At 38.3% G+C, this 19,046-nt stretch overlaps 1 protein-coding gene across 5 annotated transcripts in view; it reads left to right on the plus strand.

Annotated features, from left to right (window-relative positions):
• GPATCH2L (G-patch domain containing 2 like) overlaps window positions 1–13,652 on the plus strand; it is a 76,173-nt gene extending 62,521 nt beyond the window's left edge. For 3 of the 5 annotated variants that reach the window (XM_078447981.2, XM_078447979.2, XM_078447980.2), the window contains one exon: window positions 12,230–13,643. In XM_078447981.2, the coding sequence (XP_078304107.1) occupies window positions 12,230–12,441 (212 nt within the window). In that variant the 3' untranslated portion in view covers window positions 12,442–13,643. Of the gene's footprint in view, window positions 1–12,229 lie in introns of all 5 variants that reach the window. The other 2 variants (XM_078447982.2, XM_078447978.2) reach the window with 2 other exon arrangements.
• Window positions 13,653–19,046: the final 5,394 nt, after the last annotated feature.

Consider the following 19,046-nt stretch of genomic DNA (forward strand, 5'->3'; position numbering starts at 1 on the left):
GAATTCTTTTGATTTTGGGGTGACTTTTATCACTGGTCCTCAAGGGTCAAAAAAAAAATCTTTCTAAATGTATTGAACAGTAGCAAGTAGAAGTCGAGAGTGCTTTGAAAGCTTAACTTTGAGTGGCAAGTGAGATGAAAGCCTCCTTTCACCCTGAAAGTATCTGTGGAGACCTGGTCCCTTGAGTCTCTGTCATGGTGACTGATAGGTGCCAGAGGTAAAGCAGGGCCTACTCAAAGCAGAGCGTTTAGCCTGAGATCTCCCACGAAACAGGGACCCTCAAAGTGCTACCCTCACAGTAGAAGCATCAACACTAAGTAAACCCACCAAGCAGAAATAACAGCAAGATAGCATGCCTTTATTGATATTGGCCTTGGGTGGAGGAAAAGTTTGTTTGTTTGTTTGTTTGTACCTTAAAATGTTTAACAAGTTGTCCCTTATAGAGTTTATGGCCTAAGTTCATCCTACTGGTGTGGTCCAAAATACTGCAAATGGGAATTTCATTTACAGTAAACCTAGGTCAGTAGTGACCTCAGAGGACTAGCAAACACAGATTCTCTCAAAAGCAATAAAACTTCAATCAGGGTATCTAAGAACTACCACAGATAAAGTTAGAAAGAATATGAGTAGCTCACAGTTAAAAACCACAAACCAAAGGAGGAATCAAGGTCCCATGAGTGAGAGGCATCAGAAACAACATACAGGAGAGTCAGACTCACAGACATATTAGATATTGTACTTACTGCCACATGATATAAACTAAATGTTTTAAATATATTTCAAGAAATAAAAGAGAGACTTCAAAACACCAGGCAACAGAGGCATGTAATTTTGAAAGGAGGTGATGAGAGTTACAGTGTCCTACTGTCTTTCAGTTGTTCAGGAGGAGTTAGAGTCTTACCAATTTGGGGCCTTAGGTATGTAGACATTTTAAAATATTTGGAGTAACCACTCAATAAATATAGAGAATATAGCACTTAAGTTAACATGGGAAGGATGATAAAAAAGAAGCTAGAAAGGTGAGAAAACAAAAAGCATAAAATAAGATGGTAAAAGAATTCAAATATGTCAGTTATAAGTGTTAATGAACTAAACTCTGCAGTTGAAAGATAAAGCCTGTAATACTGGATTTAAATATCTACCTATATGCTATTTATGAGAGGTACTTGGAAAACTTGGTCACAGGAAGATTGAAAATAAAAGGATGAAAAAAATATAAGAGGAAGATATCAGAGAAAGTAATCTGTACGAAATTAGAAACTTCGGCTCCATTACTGATAAATGGTTCAATTTGCCAGACATACTGATTTTCAGCTAAGCTTGATAATAGAGCCTCAGTATATACATAAGCAAAAATTGGCAAAACTAAGTTTAAAATATCTTTTAGTAATTGATACAAGTGGACAGAAATTGTTACCTGCAAAATATACCAAAGCAAAATACAAGTGATAACAGGATAACATATTTGCAGTTTATTTCACACATTAGGGGCTAATATTCCTAATTTATGAACACCTTTTTAAGATAAAGGTTTTGGGATGCCTGGGTGGCTCAGTCAGTTAATTGTCCAACTTCAGCTCAGGTCATGATCTCATGGTTGAATTTGAGCCCCGTGTCGGGCTCTGTGCTGACAGCTCAGAGCCTGAAGCCTACTTTAGATTCCGTGTGTCTCTCTCTCTGCCTCTCCCCTGCTCATGCTCTGGCTCTGTCTCTCAAAAATAAAATAAAATAAAAAACAATTAAAAATTAAAGTGGTTTGGGGCACCTGGGTGACTCAGTCGGTGGAGCATGTAACTCTTGATCTCATGGTTGTGGGTTCAAGCCCCATGTTGGGTATGGAGATTACTTGAAATCTTAAAAAAAATAAAAATAGAGGAGATCCTATAGAAAAATAGGGAAAAGATATGAACAGTTTATAGGAAAAAAATGCAAATGTCCCTTAAGCTTTTGAAAAGACAACTTAATTATTTGATTTTCACAACAACCTAATGAGGTAGATATTCTTATCTTCCCCATTTTTCAGAGAAGGAAACTGAGTTACAAAGAGGTAAAGCATTCTACCTGAACTCAAATACTAATCAGTTATGGTTCTAGGATTTGAACGCAGTCAGGCTGGCTACAGATCAGAGTAATTCACCATGACTAAGTGAGGCTTGTTTCAAGAACACAAGGGTCATTTAATATTAGGACTAGCTGGGTGTTTCCTTAATTTGAGAAAATATATTTATCTCAATCCAAAGCCAGCATCACGCTTAATTGAGAATTAGAGAAACAATTTTTTAAATTAAAGTCAGGAACAAGACAAAGATGTCCACTAATCATCACCATTGTTTAAAACTGTTCTTCAGGACTTAGACAAGACAATTAGGCAAGAGAAAGAAATTAAAGGTAGAGAAATTAGGAAGAGAGGATAAAATTATAATTTGCAGATATGATTGGACTGTCAAGCTAGAAACTAAAAAGGAGTAACCAACTTAGAACAAACTTAGAAATGAAACAAGAATTTAATAAATTAGATGGGTACAAAAGTAATTTTTAGAATCAACAGCCTTTGTATACACAATGTCTGATTACATGCTACAAAAAAAGAAAAGACCTACTTTATAATAGCAGAAAACAAAAGATATAAAATACTTAGGAATAAGCCCAAGAAGTAGAAAAGTTCAAAATGCTAATGAGGGACACAAAACAAGACTTGAACGAATGGGAAGAAATTCCATGTTCTCGCACAAGAACAATGAGCCTTGTAATGACGTCACTCTCCTTAATCTATAACTTTGATGTGATATTCAATAAAAGTACCAGATTTTTAAAAAAATTTTTAATGTTTACTTTTGAGAGAGACAGAGTGCAAGTGGGAGAAGGGAAGAGAGAGAGGGAGACATAGAATCTGAAGCAGGCCCCAAGCTGTCAGCACAGAGCCCAACATGGAGCTCGAAGCCATGAACCGTTAGATCATGACCTGAGCCCAACGCTTAACTGGCTGAGCCACCCAGATGCCCCCTTTACCAATTAGATTTCTAAAAAAGATTTACACAAACTAATTCTGAAGTTCATATGGAAAACCAAGCAAGGATATGCAAGAAAGAAAGGGATGGTGATAGAAGGAGATTAACTCTATAGATGTTTAAAATTTATAAATCTATAGCAATTAAAACAGTGTGGTAATAATTTGTGAATAGCCAGATCAATAGAAGAGTTCAGAAACAGGTCTAAATACATACGGGAATTTTGAGTGTATGATAAAGGTGGCTTTTCAATCAGTGAGGAAAAGACTATTGAGAGGGAGATCACTGGGTAGTGTTCTGTAAAAAAATTAAGGTGGATCCACACTTTACTCCTTATATCAGGACAACTTGCAGGCAGTTCTAAGGCTTTTTTTATACTTAAGTGTAAAAAAGAAAACTCTGAATGTACTAGGAAGAAAAAAGAAAATTTTCTTATGACTTGAGAATGGGAAAGGACTTTCTGAGTCTGCCACAAAACCCAACAGTCTTAGAAGAAATGATTGCTAGGTGAGACTTTGTAAAGATAAGAGAGTCTTCATGGCAGTAGCATCATAAGCAAATGCAAATGAGAACCTGGGTGAGATATGTGTAACTCCACCAAGATAAGGGCTAATTTATCTAATTTTATAAAAGGAACCCCTCAAATCAAAAAGAAATAGATCAGCAATCCAATATAAAAATGGTCAAAAGAAATTAACAGATACTTCATAGAAGAGAAAATACAAATGACTCTTAAGCAGGTGAAAATATGTGAGCTAAAGCTCACTTGTAATAAAATAGATTTTTCACCTATCAAAAACAATAAAGTTTGATAATACACTATAATGGCAAGCATTGTAAGAAATTACAATGGACATTAGACAGTTATTTTGAACTAAATTACAAAAAAAAAATTATGACATCAAAACTTGAAGAACAAAGCTAAAGCTGTACTTAAAGGGAAGTACATATAATAAATCTGCATATAATAAAAGGAAAGAAAGGCTAAAAAACAATCTGAAGAGTAGAGTAGGAAATTTAATACTGGAAGAGGCACTTTCACACATTGCATAAATTAGTACAAACTGTGGAGGCTGGCAATATCTATCAGATGACAGGTACATTACATCTTTTAACCCAACAATCCTAGGAATTTTTCCTACAGATACATTTGTATTATGTGCAAAATGACTTATGAGCATGGCTGATCATTAGAATTCACTACAGCTGAGTTAGTTTCACTGCACACTCAGGGGGAAGACACAGAAATGCTTGAATACAGAAGGTGAGGATCATTTGGGATCGTCTTAAAGAGGCCGCTTACCACATTGATGCGTATTTTTAAAAACCGAACTATATGTTGCTTTCAAGGGGCACACTTTTTAAGTGTAAAGACAAAGAAAGATTGAAAGCTAAAGAATGGAAAAAGATACACCAACCAAGAGCTAACCAGAAGGAGGCTGATGTAGCTATACAAATATCAAAGTAAGTCAAGAAGCATTACTAAACATACAGAGGGACAGTTCATAAATAAAAACATAAATCCACCAGGAAGGTATAATAATATAAAAATAACATTATACTTACAAAAAATAAGTATAATATTTGGTGCATGTGTTGATGCACCTAATACTATAGTTTCAAAATATAGAGCAAAATTACAGAACTATAATAAGCTGATAGTAACAGATAGTGAAAAAGTCATTAAGAATATGAAAGATTTCAACATAAGTAATAACTTTAATCTAACTGATGCACATACCATACTACAATCAGTATTGTCAGGATATGTGTTTTGTCCAAGTGTCCATAGAGCATTTACCAAAATTTACCATCTGTTGGTCCTTAAAGCAAATCTCAACAAATTCCAAAGAGTGAAATCATCCAAAATAGGTTCTCTGACCAAAGTGGGATTAAGGTAGAAATTAATAACAAAAAGATAATTAGGGACTCCTCAAATATTTGAAAATTAAGCAATATACTTCTAAATGACCAATAATTCAGAAGAAATTATAATGGACATTAGACAGTTATTTTGAATTAAGTTACAATAAAAATAATGACATCAAAACTTGAAGAACAAAGCTAAAGCTGTACTTAAAGGGAAGTTTGTTTCTTTAAATCTACATATAATAAAAGGAAAGAAAGGCTAAAAATCAATCTAAAAAGTAGAGTAGGAAATTGAATCTAATTCTAGAAGAGTAAAGAAAATAATAAAGGTAATAAATTAATGAAATAGAAAAAAGTATATAAGAAAGTCAACAAATCTAGAGCTGGGTTTTTTGAAAAGACTAATAAAATTGATAAATTGCTAGCAAGGAAAAAAAAACCACTGCTAGACTAAGAAAATGAGAAAAAAGGTACAAATTAACAATGCTATTAAGTAGATATTATGAAGAACTTTATACCAATCTGAAAATCTACATGAAATGAAATTTCTATGAAATTACAGTTTACCAACTGAAGAGGAAACAAAGTCTGAATGTTTTATAGCTAAGAACTTGAGTCTGTAAAAATTTTCAGGTGTAGATTTCTTTACTAAATTTCTAAGCATTTTAAAGGAATTAAACTGATCTTACACAGACTCTTTCAAATCAGAGAAAGAAAAAAACAATTCCCAGCTCATTTTGAGACCACCATAATTTTAATACCAAAGGGTGACAAGTACATTATAAGAAGTAAAAATTATGGACCAATATCTCTCATGAACATATGTACAAATATCCTAAACAGAATCTTAGTAAGTAGAGTCCAATGATATAATTCATTTCAGTAATATAATGTTGGCTTAATATTACAAAATCAAGCAGTATTTTCAAGTGGTTCTGGGACAACTGAATATCCACATGCAAGAAGGTAAAGTTGGATTTCTTCATACTCCATATGCAAAAATTAATTCAAAATGGATCAAAAACCTAAATGTAAGAGTTAAAATATAAAACTATTAGAAGGAAATACAAGTATAAATCTTCATGATCTTTCATTCGACAGTGATTTCTTACATATGACACCAAAATCACAAGGAACCAAAATAAAAATGGATAAGCTGGACTTCATTAAAAATTTAAACTTTTGTGCTTCAAAAGACAATAACACAAAGAAAATACAACCTACAGAGTAGGGGAAAATATTTGTAGCTCCTGTAACTGATAAGTGTCTAGTATCCAGAATAGATGAATTATTCTTACAACTAAACAAAAAGGCCAACAGAACAACTAAAAAAATAGGCAAAAGGATTTGAATAAACATTTTTCCAAAGAAGAGACACAGGTAGCCGATAAGCACATAAAAAAATGTTTAACATCATTACTCATTACAGAAGTGCAAATCAAAATCACAATGAGATACTACCTCACACCTGCAAGGAAGACAATAATAATTAAAAAAAAAAAATACAGGGATGCTTGGCTGGCTGGGTTGGTGGAGCATGTGACTCTTGATCTCAGGATTGTAAATTTGAGTCCCACACTGGGTGTAGAGATTTCTTTTTTAAAAAATCCTTTAAAAAATACAGATAATAACAAGTGATGATAAGGATGTGGAGAAATTGGAACTTTCATAAATTGCTGGTGGGAATGTAAAATGGTGTAGCCACTTTGGAAAACAGTTTGACAGTTCCTCAAAAAGTTAAGTGCAGTTTACTATATGATCCAGAAATCTTACTCCCTATATTCATAGCAGCATTATTCATAATAGCCAAAAAGTGGAAACAACTCAAATGTCCAACTAATGAATTGGTCAACAAAATGTGTTATATCCATATGACAGTATCATTCAACCGTGAAAAGGAATGAAGTACTGATTCATGCTACATGGATGAACCTTAAGGATATTATGCTAAGTGAAAGAAGTCTGACACTAAAGCATATTGTATGATATGATTCCACTTATATGATTATATGATTCCACTTATAAGTGAAATGTCCAGAATAGGCAAAATTTATGTAGACAGAAAGTGGATTCGTGGCTTCCAGAGACTGGGGGAAGAGGGTAATGGGGAGTGACTGCCAATGGGTATGGAGTTTCTTTCTGGGAATGATTAAAATGTTCTGGAATTAGATACTGGTGACAGTTGCACAGCTTTATGAATATACTGAAGACCACTGAATTGCACACTTTAAAAGGATGAACATTATGGTATATGAATTATATCTCAATTTAAAATCAGCATATTTAACCAAATTAGCATCATAAAGGAGAAAAAGAATGAGATCACCTCAATAGAATGATGTAGAAAAAGCATTTAATAAAATCAAATAATTATTCATGATATATACTCAACACACTAGGAATAGAAGGAGATGTTCTTAAACTGGTAAAGATCATCAATAAAATATAGTTAGTAGCAAAATGTTGAAAGCTTTCTCCCTGAGATTAGGAATACCTGCTGGGGCACCTCTCTGGCTAAATTGGTGGAGCATGCAACTCTTGATCTCAGGGTCGTAGATTCAAGCCCCATGTTGGATGCAGAGATTACTTAAAAATAATAAAATCTTTAAAAAAAAAAGGAATACCTTCTAATAGTACCTGCAATATTGTGCTGGAGATTGTAACTGTTGTAATAAGGCAAGAAAAAAGGTTATAAAGACTGAAAAGGAAGAGATAAACTGTCTATTCACAGAGATATGATTGTTTATGTAGAAAATCCTAAAGAATCTGTGGCTTAGCAGGATTACTACAAATACAGTGGTGCCTGGGTGGCTCAGTCAGTTAAGCATCTATTTTGGCTCAGGTCATGATCTCACGGTTGTGAGATCAAGCCTACATGGGGCATGGAACTTGCTTGGGATTCTCTCTCTCCCTCTCTCTGCTTCTCTCTCTCTCTCTCTCTCTCTCTCTCTCTCTCAAATAAATAAATAAACGTAAAAAAATACAAATATATCAAAGTCCCTGGATTCATGGTGTGTGTGTGTGTGTGTGTGTGTGTGTGTGTGTGTGTGTATCTCACTATATATGTACTATATTACTATATCCTGTAACTGCTATGAACAGAATATGAGTAAGCAATAAGTAGAAAGTGAAATTTTAAAACACCATTTACAATGACATTAAAGATATAAAATACCTGGGAATATATCCGATGAAAGATGTGCAAGGTCTTTACAGAGAAAACATTATTAAAAGAAAATTTAAAAGACCTACATAAATGGAGAGATTTGCTGTGTTCATGAATTGAAACTCTCAAATGTCGGTTCTTACCAAATTAGTCTATAGAAGGAATGCAGTCCCAGTAAAAACCACAGCAGTTTGGGTTTTGGGAGGAGGGTAGGGGTTGGAATTAAGTTAATTGTGAAATTTACATGAAAATAGTAAAGACGAGGGTGCCTGGCTGGCTCGGTCTGTAGAGCATGTGACTCTTGATATTGGGGTCATGAGTTCAAGTCCCACGTTGGCCATAGAGATTACTTAAAAAAGAAAAAAGAATATGTTAAAAACCCAAGAATAGAGTAGATGCTCTTGTAGGAGCAAAGCTCCTTCAAAGACTTAACACCACTAGGTATCAAGACTTCTTATAAAGCTATAGTACTATGTGGTATTATTAGTGCACGTATTGACAAATACACCAATGGCACAAAATAGACTGGAAGCAGATCCACACACATACAGTCACTTGGCTAAAAACAAAGGTGACTATATTGTGCAGTAAAGAATAGACGACCTTTTCAATAAATAGTGCTTACTCAGTTGGATATTCATTTGTGGTATAAATATGGATCCCTATTTTCACTACTTAAAACCAATTCCATAAAGATTACATCCTAAAGGTGAAACGGTAAAAACGACAAAACTAACAGGAAAAAAAAAAAAGAAAATATCATATCTCCAATGCCTCGAAGTGGGGTAAGATTTCTTAAAATATAAAAAATATTACCTAGAAAGTTAAAAATTGATGCATTGGATTACATTAAAGTCAAAAGACCCCACTGAGAGTAAAAAAGCCAGCCACAGGGTAGGAGATTATATCTGCAATACAAATATCTGACAAAGGACTTGCATCCAGAACCTTTTTAAAAAAAAAATTATTTAAATTCAAGGTAGTTAACATACAGTGTAGTATTGGTTTTAGGAGTAGAACCCGGTGATTCATCACTTACGTATGACACCTAGCACTCATCCCAACAAGTGCCCTCCTTAATACCCATCACACATCTAGTCCTTTCCCCGACTCCCCTCCCCTCTAGCAACCCTCAGTTTGTTCTCTGTATTTAAGAGTCTCTTATGGTTTGCCTCCCTCTCTGTTTTTATCTTATTTTTCCTTCCCTTCCCCATGGCCATTTATTTCATTTCTTAGATTCCACATATGAATGAAATCACATATTTGTCTTTCTCTGATTGACTTATTTCTCTTAGCATAATATACTCTGGTTCCATCCATGTTGTTACAAGTGGCAAGATTTCATTCTTTTTGATCACGGATAATATTCCACTCATTGTATGTATATAGAATGTAGAATATATTATACACCACATCTTCTTTATCCATTCATCAGTCAGTGGACATTTGGACTCTTTCCATACTTTGGCTATTGATGAGAGTGCTGCTATAAACACTGGGGTGCTTATGTTTCTTTAAATCAGCATTTTTTGCATCCTGTGGATAAATAGTAGTGCAATTGCTGGGTCGTAGAGTAATTCTATTTTTAAAAAATTTTTGAGGAATGTCCATACTCTTTTCCAGAGTGGCTGCACCAGTTTGCATTCCCACCAGCTGTGCAAAAGGGTTCCCCTTTCTCTGCATCCTCACCAACATCTGTTGTGTCCTGAGTTACTAATTTTAGCCATTCTGGCAGGTATGAGGTGGTATCTCATTGTGGTTTTGATTTGTATTTCTCTGATGATGAGTGATGTTGAGCATCTTTTCGTGTGTCTGTTAGCCATGTGGATGTCTTCTTTGGAGAAGTGTCTATTCATGTCTTCTGCCCATTTCTTCACTGGATTATTTGCTTTTTGGGTATTGAGTTTGATAAGTTCTTTATAGATTTTGGATACTGACCTTTTATCTGATATGTCATCTGCAAATATCTTCTCCCATATGGAGCGTTGCCTGTCAGTTTTGTTGGTTGTTTCCTTCACTGTGCAGAAGCTGTTTGTCTCGATGAGGTCCCAATAGTTCATTTTTGCTTTTGTTTCCCTTGCCGCTGGAGACATGTCTGGTAACAAGTTGCTGCAGCTGAGGTCAAAGAGGTTGTTGTCTGTTTTCTCCTGTAGGATTTTGATGGTTTCCTGTCTCACATTTAGGTCTTTCATCCATTTTGAATTTATTTTTGTGTATGGTGTAAGAAAGCAGTCCAATTTCATTCTTCTGCATGTCGCTGTCCAGTTTCCCAGCACCATTTGCTGAAGAGACTGTATTTTTTTTCCCATTGGATATCCTTTCCTGCTTTGTTGAAGATTAGTTGGCCATACATTTATGGGTCTATTTCTGGGTTCTCTATTCTGTTCCATTGATCTGAGTGTCTATTCTTCTGCCAGTACCATACTGTCTTGATGATTACAGCTTTGTAATGCAGCTTGAAGTCCGGGATTGTGATGCCTCCAGCTTTGGTTTTCTTTTTCAACATTACTTCGGCTCTATTCAGAGTCTTTTGTGGTTCCATACAAATTTTAGGATTGTTTGTTCTAGCTCTGTGAAGAATGGTGGTGTAATTTTGATGGGGATTGCACTGATTACTTTGGGTTAGTAAAGATTTTTTAACAATATCTGTTTTTCCAATCCATGAGCATGGACTATTTCTCCATTTGTTTGTGTCTTCTTCAATTTCTTTCATAAGCTTTCTATAATTTTTAGCATACAGATCTTTTACCTCTTTGGTTAGATTTATTTCTAGGTATATTATGGTTTTGGGTGCAGTTGTAAATGGGATTGATTCCTTGATTTCTCTTTCTACTGCTTCATTGCTGATGTATAGAAATGCAGCTGATTCTGTACATTGATTTTACATCCTGCAACTTTGCTGAATTCATGGATCAAGTTCTAGCAGGTTTTCGATGGGGTCTTTTGTGTTTTTCAGGTAGCACTTTTAAAAATAGATTCTGTGGTGTTTCATGTTGATTCACATATCACAAATTAACGTGATACACCACAGAATCTATTTTTAAAGCTGCTACAAATCAGTTAAAGCAAACAGATAATCCAACTGAATAATGGGCAAATGACTTGGACAAAGCATCACAAAAGATATCTCAATGGCCAATAAATGTATGAAAATGTACTAAATATCATTAGTCATTCATGAAATGCAAATTAAAACCCCAATGCTATATACCATTACACACTGAACAGAATGGCTGAAATTAAAAAGATTGACAACATTGAGTACTGGTAAGGATGTGGACCAGCAGGCACTCCCCGAAGCCTGGCAAACCGCCTTGGAAAGTTATTTAACAATATCCATTAAAGCTGAACAGATGCAAACCCAACCACCTAGCAATTTAACTTTTAGGTGTATATTCAGTAGACATGTAAACATAAGTGCACCCAAATACATGCACATAGCAGCTGTATTCATAGCAACCCAAACTAAAAATACACAAACGGCCATCAACAGAATGAATTCATAAATTGTGACGTCTTCACACAATGGAATGCTGTATAGAAATGAGGATTAACAAATCACATGCAGCAACATGGATGAATCTCAGAAACATAATGTTGAGCAAATGAGCCAATGCGTGAGAACATATTGTATCATTCCATTTATATGAGGTTAAGAACAAGCAAAATAAAATTCTCTGAGCGACCGACTTCGGCTCGGGTCATGATCTCACGGTTTGTGAGTTTGAGCCCTGCGTCGGGCTCTGTGCTGACAGCTCAGAGCCTGGAGCCTGTTTCGGATTCTGTGTCTCCCTCTCTCTCTGCCCCTCCCCCACTCATGCTCTGCCTCTCTCTGTCTCAGAAATAAATAAACATTAAAAATTTTTTTAAAAATGTATGTGAGCATAGATAGGTAAGTGTTTTTGAGTAGATGAGGGGGATGTATAGAACCCATCTCCCCATCAAGCTCAGGACCTGGGCAGGAAGTACTGGACAGAGGCCCTTGCTCCTGAGCTGTCTGAGGGGTCCTCCCTCCCCGCAGTTTGGAGATCCTTGAGACCTCCGGGCATTTCCTTTCAGAATCAGCCATGGAACCCTATGTATTTTGCCATTGTTTCAAAAGGAACTTCCACAGCCATGCTGGAGTCCTGCCCCTGAGTATTCTGACCAGCATCTGTTCTGATTAGGATAATGTCTCTTCCTACAGGATATCCCTGGTTTGGGACTAAACGACTGCCTGCAGATGTCTTCAGCACCCCTCTCCACAAACTCAAAGGTCCTGAGCACTTGTCCATATGGACTAGAGCAAAGAGCCCAGGCTGCACAGAAGTGATGTCGATGGAGCCCCAGAGTCTAGGGGAAAAGGACTCAGGCACAAGTGACTGTGACCAGCTGAGGGGGGTAGAACCCAAGGCATGAAGCAGATCCCCTGTGGGGAGAAGAATCCAGGGTTGTGTAGAGGAACTGCCTGAAGACTATTCTAGGATGTTCATGTACCACCGTCTGGCTGGTAGCATTGTTTACAGGTCATTTCTGAAATAAGTAACAAAATTAATCATGTCCCTGCTAGGACACAAGCTTTTATTCCAAGGTATTAAAAAAGTAGCTCATGTTTGTAACACATACAATCCTATATATATAGCAATGCATACGAAAAGCATACTGCTGTAACTCTAGTTATCCACATGGTGAAGGTATGCAAAAGACGAGCTGCTCCATTCTTGCTACAAGCAGAAAACAGACCCTCAGTCCTGCCCCTCCAGTCTGCACCACAGGGACCCAACACGGAGTCTGAGAGCTGGAAAGCCCACTGGAGATCAGCTGGTCCGGACTCTCTCAGGCAGAGGGCTCAGCCCACGATTCTCAGCCCCAGGGAGTAAGGTAGGTGGAAAAAAATCTATTCACTTCTCCTGGGGTAACTCCTACATGAAGGGGAAAAATAGCAATAGATAATCCTAGAGCTTGCCGGGGGCATCGCTCCTTTGTGGGTCTGTGGGGCTGCATGCAATACTGAGGAGGTTAAATCCTAATCAAATGCCCTTTCTGGAACCAAAAGGTGAATATAGCTCTAGGTACCAGGATATTACTGGTTTGCACCCCCACTTCAAAGACAATAAAGTAGTATTGCTTTAACTTCACCCTGAGACCCCAGAGGGAACCAGAATTCTCCTTTCTGTTAGATCCGAGATCCTCAAGCATTTTGTTTCAAATGTTGGGTTCCTTCTGGGGAGGGAGGAACATAAACACTTTTGGTGTTTGATTTGTGTGTGTGTGTGTGTGTGTGTGTGTGTGTGTGTGTACACACAAAGAAAGGTTGCTTCTTGCCTCTCACCTCCCTGCAATACAAGTCTTTGCCTCTTTCTCTGAACTTGTAACTTTCAGCATTGTGCCAGGGGGCATGCAGTTTCTAGGTTGTCGGTTTTCCAAGGTCATCCTTTGAGATTAGCTGACTGCTGGATGCATCAGTAATAAGTCAGACAAGGGTTTCTTAGACTGACTTAGTAGGCTCTTCCCCTCTGATCTGAACCTGCTAAGGAGTCTCTGTGCATCCTGTAGCCTCTTAGTGACTGTAAATTTCTGAAAGAGAATGAAAGCAGAGTTTAATAATTCCTAGCGCCTGGTCCTTCTCTCCTCTCCTCTCCCTCCCTGTCCTTTGGTGAGTGTGAAAGGGTGTGACAATGTCTGGGGGAGTTTGTGGAGAGAGAAACAGTGGCCTGTGGGTTGGCACTCAGAAAAAGAGGTTATCCTAGGATGAAATACAAACCATATCACATTGATTTTCCCTTTGGGGGGCCCGGATATCACATCCTTCCATTTCCCTCTAGTCCCTGCCCGCCATCGACAGGGAAGCATTAACAGGGAATAATCAATGGCGTTCTGTCCTGAAAATAAAAGGCTTGTCATGTCTCTCCATTTGGTGGAATGGATGTGGGACCAGGGGTCATGTGGCCAGCTTCCATCTGTCTCCTGACACAGGCACTGACTCAGACATGCTTTCCATCCAGAGGGCTGCAGCCCACAGCCAGGTGATTGCAAACTCTCCATGGGCATCAAGAAAAACAAGACTTCAGTGTCTTTGAACTCTTGTGTCAGGAGCTTGGCTAACTATCAACATGGCAGCTCAGGGGTGGCTATACTGAACTTTAATTTCTGGGTTACGTCATGGATTGATGTTCCCTAACATGATGGATGCTGTGCTTGCAGGCAAAAAGACTATGTATTTACTCTTTTGCAAAAGAATCCCAGAAATCCAGAATTAACAGGGACTTAAATCTGTGATCCAGTCCCGTTCCCCATCTTATGTGTCAACTTGTCACAATTTTCCCGATAAACTCAAAGGTTGTCTGAATGCTACTGCCTCCCAATATTGTTCATCCGTAGTCGGAAATCTCAACTCTTAGAAAGCATTTTCTTGTGCTAACCAAGATCTGTTTTCTGGTGCTCATGGCCATTAGCCCTTGTATCTTTTCCATACGTTCACACTTCTTTCACTTAGACCCGATTTCCACTTGGTTCCCAACTCCTGATTCTTTGCCATTCACAATCCTGTTAAGTCCCTTTAGATTTAACCCTTATATTTGGTTGTTCATCAAAGGCCTTGACTTGGAAGCATGCCAACGGCCTTGCTTTTCAAACTCCTTGGATAGCCTCACTGTCCCTGCCTAATCCCCGACCCTTCACCTCAGAAGTGGGAAATATCCACTTCTATTTTTTATACTTGTGTTCACTTAGCTGAAGACTCAGTTTGCTGGCTTCAGAAGACATCCTTTGGACTTGTTTTAAAATAACACTAATTTAAAATCTCTTTGCATTTTTGATGCCTGCTATAGCTAAAGCCATATTTTTCCATACTGTACGTACACGATTTGGTTTTATTTGGACCTACTTGAAGAAAAGTACAAAAACTGCTCTTACATCTAATCTCGTTAGATTAGTTTGTTGTTCCACTTTGCAAAGATCTTTTAAAATCAGATCCTGATGTTACACGCATACACCTTGATTCATGGATTTGGTGAATCTGCAGATTTGACAGGCATACCTTTTCTATGTTGGTCTCCATCCCTGGCAAAAATGAGAGGGTGAGATCTAGGACAAAGCCCTTGAATAACCTTTAGAAACTTCTCATTAGATTAATATTCATGAGGCAATCGCATTGGGTATGGTAGTTACTGATCCCCTTAATTAAACTAGCATCTATTTAACTAATTAACTAATTAAACTAGCTGTGTTCTGAATGATGAGGATTATTTATTGAGACTTACTATGTGCCAGACAGTGTTCTGGTGCTTTATGTGCATTGTCTCAATTAATCTGCATAATAACGCAGTGGGGTAGGTACTAACATTATTCCCATTTAACAGATGAGGCACGAAGAGGTTAATTAACTTGCCTGAGACAACAGAGCTATTAAGTGGCAGAGCCCAGATTTGAACCCACGTATTCTGAGTCAGAATCCATACTGTTAACCACTTTGGTATATTTCTATCTCATCCTCCACAGGGTAAAATTCTTTGTCAGGTGCCTGTGTATTCTGGCTCCTTCAAAAGCTGCATGCTTATGAAAACCGACATGAGAACTGGATTAAGCCACTATGAGCAAGAGCGTCCAACCTTGGGGCCTCTTTCCAGCCTGCCTTCCACTGGCCCCGTTTGCCATTGTTAGCTCAGTGCACCCTCTGACTTGACTGTAATTGGATATGGGATAGGTGGATAGATAAGATCATTTTCCTTCCTAGATGGCATCCAACTGAGAGACCCAGTAACCAGAGAGATAGAGACCCAGATGTCAGCTTTCCAACTAAATGGAATGCAGGGCTTTAGAGTTGCCAAGTGGGTTGCATTTCCCTTCTTGAAGGAAGCCGCCTCGAGACAGGGACAGAGTCCACTCCATTAAGTTACTACACATCAGAAAGCAGTGACCCCTGTGAGCAGGCAGCCTTCAAAAGAGAGCCCAGAAGGCACAGGTGGACATGCTCTTTTCCTTCTCAAAATGCACCAGAGAAGTTTTTCCTCCTCCCATCCCATTAATAATAAGAGTACGCATCTTACCATTACTGAAGCATTTTCCTATTCATTCTGTCGTTCAGTCCTACCCCAACAGTTCTGTGGGAGGAGTGTTTTCTTCCTGAAGTCCCTCCACATGTTAACGTGGGCCCCTGAAACAGATTACCCCTGGGACCCAAACATGGTTCATTCACCTTGTTTCCAGCAACAGGTCTGGTTTGGGGGGTGCAGTGGGGAGGGGGAAATCTCTCCTCCCCTTCCCAAGGGGTGGGCACGCTACTAAAGCTCAGCACCAGGACTTACCGTCCCAAACTTCCAATCTCGACTAGATTGATTATCAGGACAGCCTCCAACAACAAGAGACAACACCGCACGTCCACATTCCAGGAGGAGTGCCCTGACAAGACAGTTGTTCTAGCCAGTTAAGTCTTGCCCCTCCTCAGCCTGCCTCTCCACACTCCCGTCAGTTCTGTGAGTTCACCGATAGTGACCCAGGAAATTCCACTGTTTCCCGTCAATGCGTGAAAAGTCTATTGCACATACTAATATAACCGTAAGAGAAATAAGATACAAATTTTGGTAGTTACCAGGCTCTGACCCAGCCTACCCCGACTCAGCTTCCAGCCCCATTAACACAATTTTCCAGGTTTCCTGACTGGCACCTCTTCCAACCTGCTTCTACGATCCTTTAAGGGATAGCCCAAACTTGTGCCCGATAGGAGGTGATTGGGAAATGCTTTGTTGAATTACAGATAGACCTTATCCAAGGATCTAATAATCACAGCAAAGATGGAAATGATGTCAGTTTGTTGCATGTGTGTGTTTTGTGAATGAATCCGTACAACAGCCCAGTGTTTACCACTTTGTTTCCTGAGTGCTTGGAGGTTATTTAGAATTTGAGATTCTTGTTTGGGGGTCAGTGATAAGCCCCTGTATTTTCAAAATGGACCAGAAGTGGGACCTTGGGCAAGCCTATTTGAACCTCAGCGCGTTCGTCTGTAAGATGGATGGAATAATTGTGTCTATCTTATAATTTCAAACCTCTATATGGGACTTTGCAATTTAGTATTTATTCTTTCATTTGATCGAACCATATTATTTATTGGCAAAGAACAAACAAGAATGTGTGTGAAAATGCCTAGTGAAATGTAACGCACTATATCTAGGCTACTAGTTTGTTATAAAAGCTCCAACCTTCATCTTCTAGAATCTTCTACTCGCCTGGTTGCCTGCAAGATCCCTGACAATAATTTAGCAATCCCATTTGCAAGGGTTATCAGCATCCTGGAAAGTAATTCATTGAGGTAAGCGACTTTAATTCATTAGAGTAGCCAGAGAACAGGTGCACTTTTTATAATCTCTTCACTCGGGGATTTAATTCTCTCTTATCAACATTTGTGTTACCCATTTCATGGTAGAAGATGTTATTTGACAGAAAAGATGGAAGCAAATTAAGGGTATAGAAGTTCTGCCTTCTTTCTGATAAAAATCACTGCCATTCATAAACTGTGGCTCGTGTCATCTTTGTTTTTCACCTGGCCCTAAACTTAACTTTAAAAAGCAGAAACCATTTTTGATGCTTTGGGCTCTTTTTGCAAATTTCGACTCATTGCTGGCCTCAGCCTCCTGGCACTCTTTAAACCACAGCCCATCTTGTTTATTCGTTTTTGTTCACATTCCACTCTGCCAAGATTTTGAAGAACAGAAGCCCGTAAGAATAGATTCATTATTTGGGGAAGTGTGTTGAGCACTCGTTCAGGTCAAGTCCCCTTTGCCTCACTCAAAGACTGAAGCCTTAGTGCTAACCTGGAAGTGATCCCAAGGGTTTACCAGGCCATATGAAGTGTCAGAGACTCACATGAACTGTTACCATGAACTTCTGTTTTATAGCACCGCCTGTCACTGTTCTCTGCACTTCCTGCTCCTTGCTCTCTAGGTCCTTGGTTCTGTTTCTTCTTTCCACCCTTTATATTTGTGCTTGTCAGAATGCCGATAGCTGCTTATATTTCCTTTTGTTTCATCTCCCTTTCCTTTCGGTGACATCTTTAGTCACATGGGTTTGAGCTTTTGAGAGGTGCCCAGTCATGAACTACCTTTCTTAAGCTACAGAATCATCGCTAATGTGGCTAAAATTTAGTAACCAAATACACACACATTTCTAATTATCAAAGTAAGTTGTACATAGTGGCATCCTGTACACCATTTGAAAAGTTTAGAGAAGTAGACATTTTTTTTTTTAATCTTAGCACCCAAAAGAGCACTCCTTGGCATTTTTGTATAATTCATCTGGACATTATGCTACGTGCCTATAGTAATAATATGCATCAAACATTTTGCATTGGGCATGTTACATAGTCTTTGCCCTATTAATATATAAATTCTTTATAATGCTGTATTTAGTGCCTGCATAATATCGTGTACGTGGAATATACAGTGCTGCTATTAATTGAACTATTATTCTGTTGTTCCCAAGAATTTTTTTTCTATGTTGTAAATAACCCATGCAAAATTAGAGGAGGCACAATCCACAAGACTGCCTTCATCTCTGGCACCCAACTGCGAAGTTAGGAGCAGTTTACAAGTTGTAAGTTTGGGAGTTCCCAAGACTGCCCTGAGTTTTGATAACTCACTGGGGGGACTCACAGACCTCACTGGTAGCTATTATATTCGTGGCTATAGTCTATTACAATTAAAAGATACAGATGAGGGGCGCCTGGGTGGCGCAGTCGGTTAAGCGTCCGACTTCAGCCAGGTCACGATCTCGCGGTCCGTGAGTTCGAGCCCCGCGTCAGGCTCTGGGCTGATGGCTCGGAGCCTGGAGCCTGTTTCCGATTCTGTGTCTCCCTCTCTCTCTGCCCCTCCCCCGTTCATGCTATGTCTCTCTCTGTCCCAAAAATAAATTAAAAAAAAAAAAAAAAAAAAAAAAAAAAGATACAGATGAAAACAGCCATGGGAAGAGATTTCAGGAAAGTTCCAGACATGGATTTGTCCTCTTCCCATGGAGTCATAGACAGCATTACT

The sequence above is a fragment of the Panthera onca genome, chromosome B3 (assembly GCF_046562875.1).
Source record: "Panthera onca isolate mPanOnc1 chromosome B3, mPanOnc1 haplotype 2, whole genome shotgun sequence".
NCBI lineage: Eukaryota > Metazoa > Chordata > Mammalia > Carnivora > Felidae > Panthera > Panthera onca.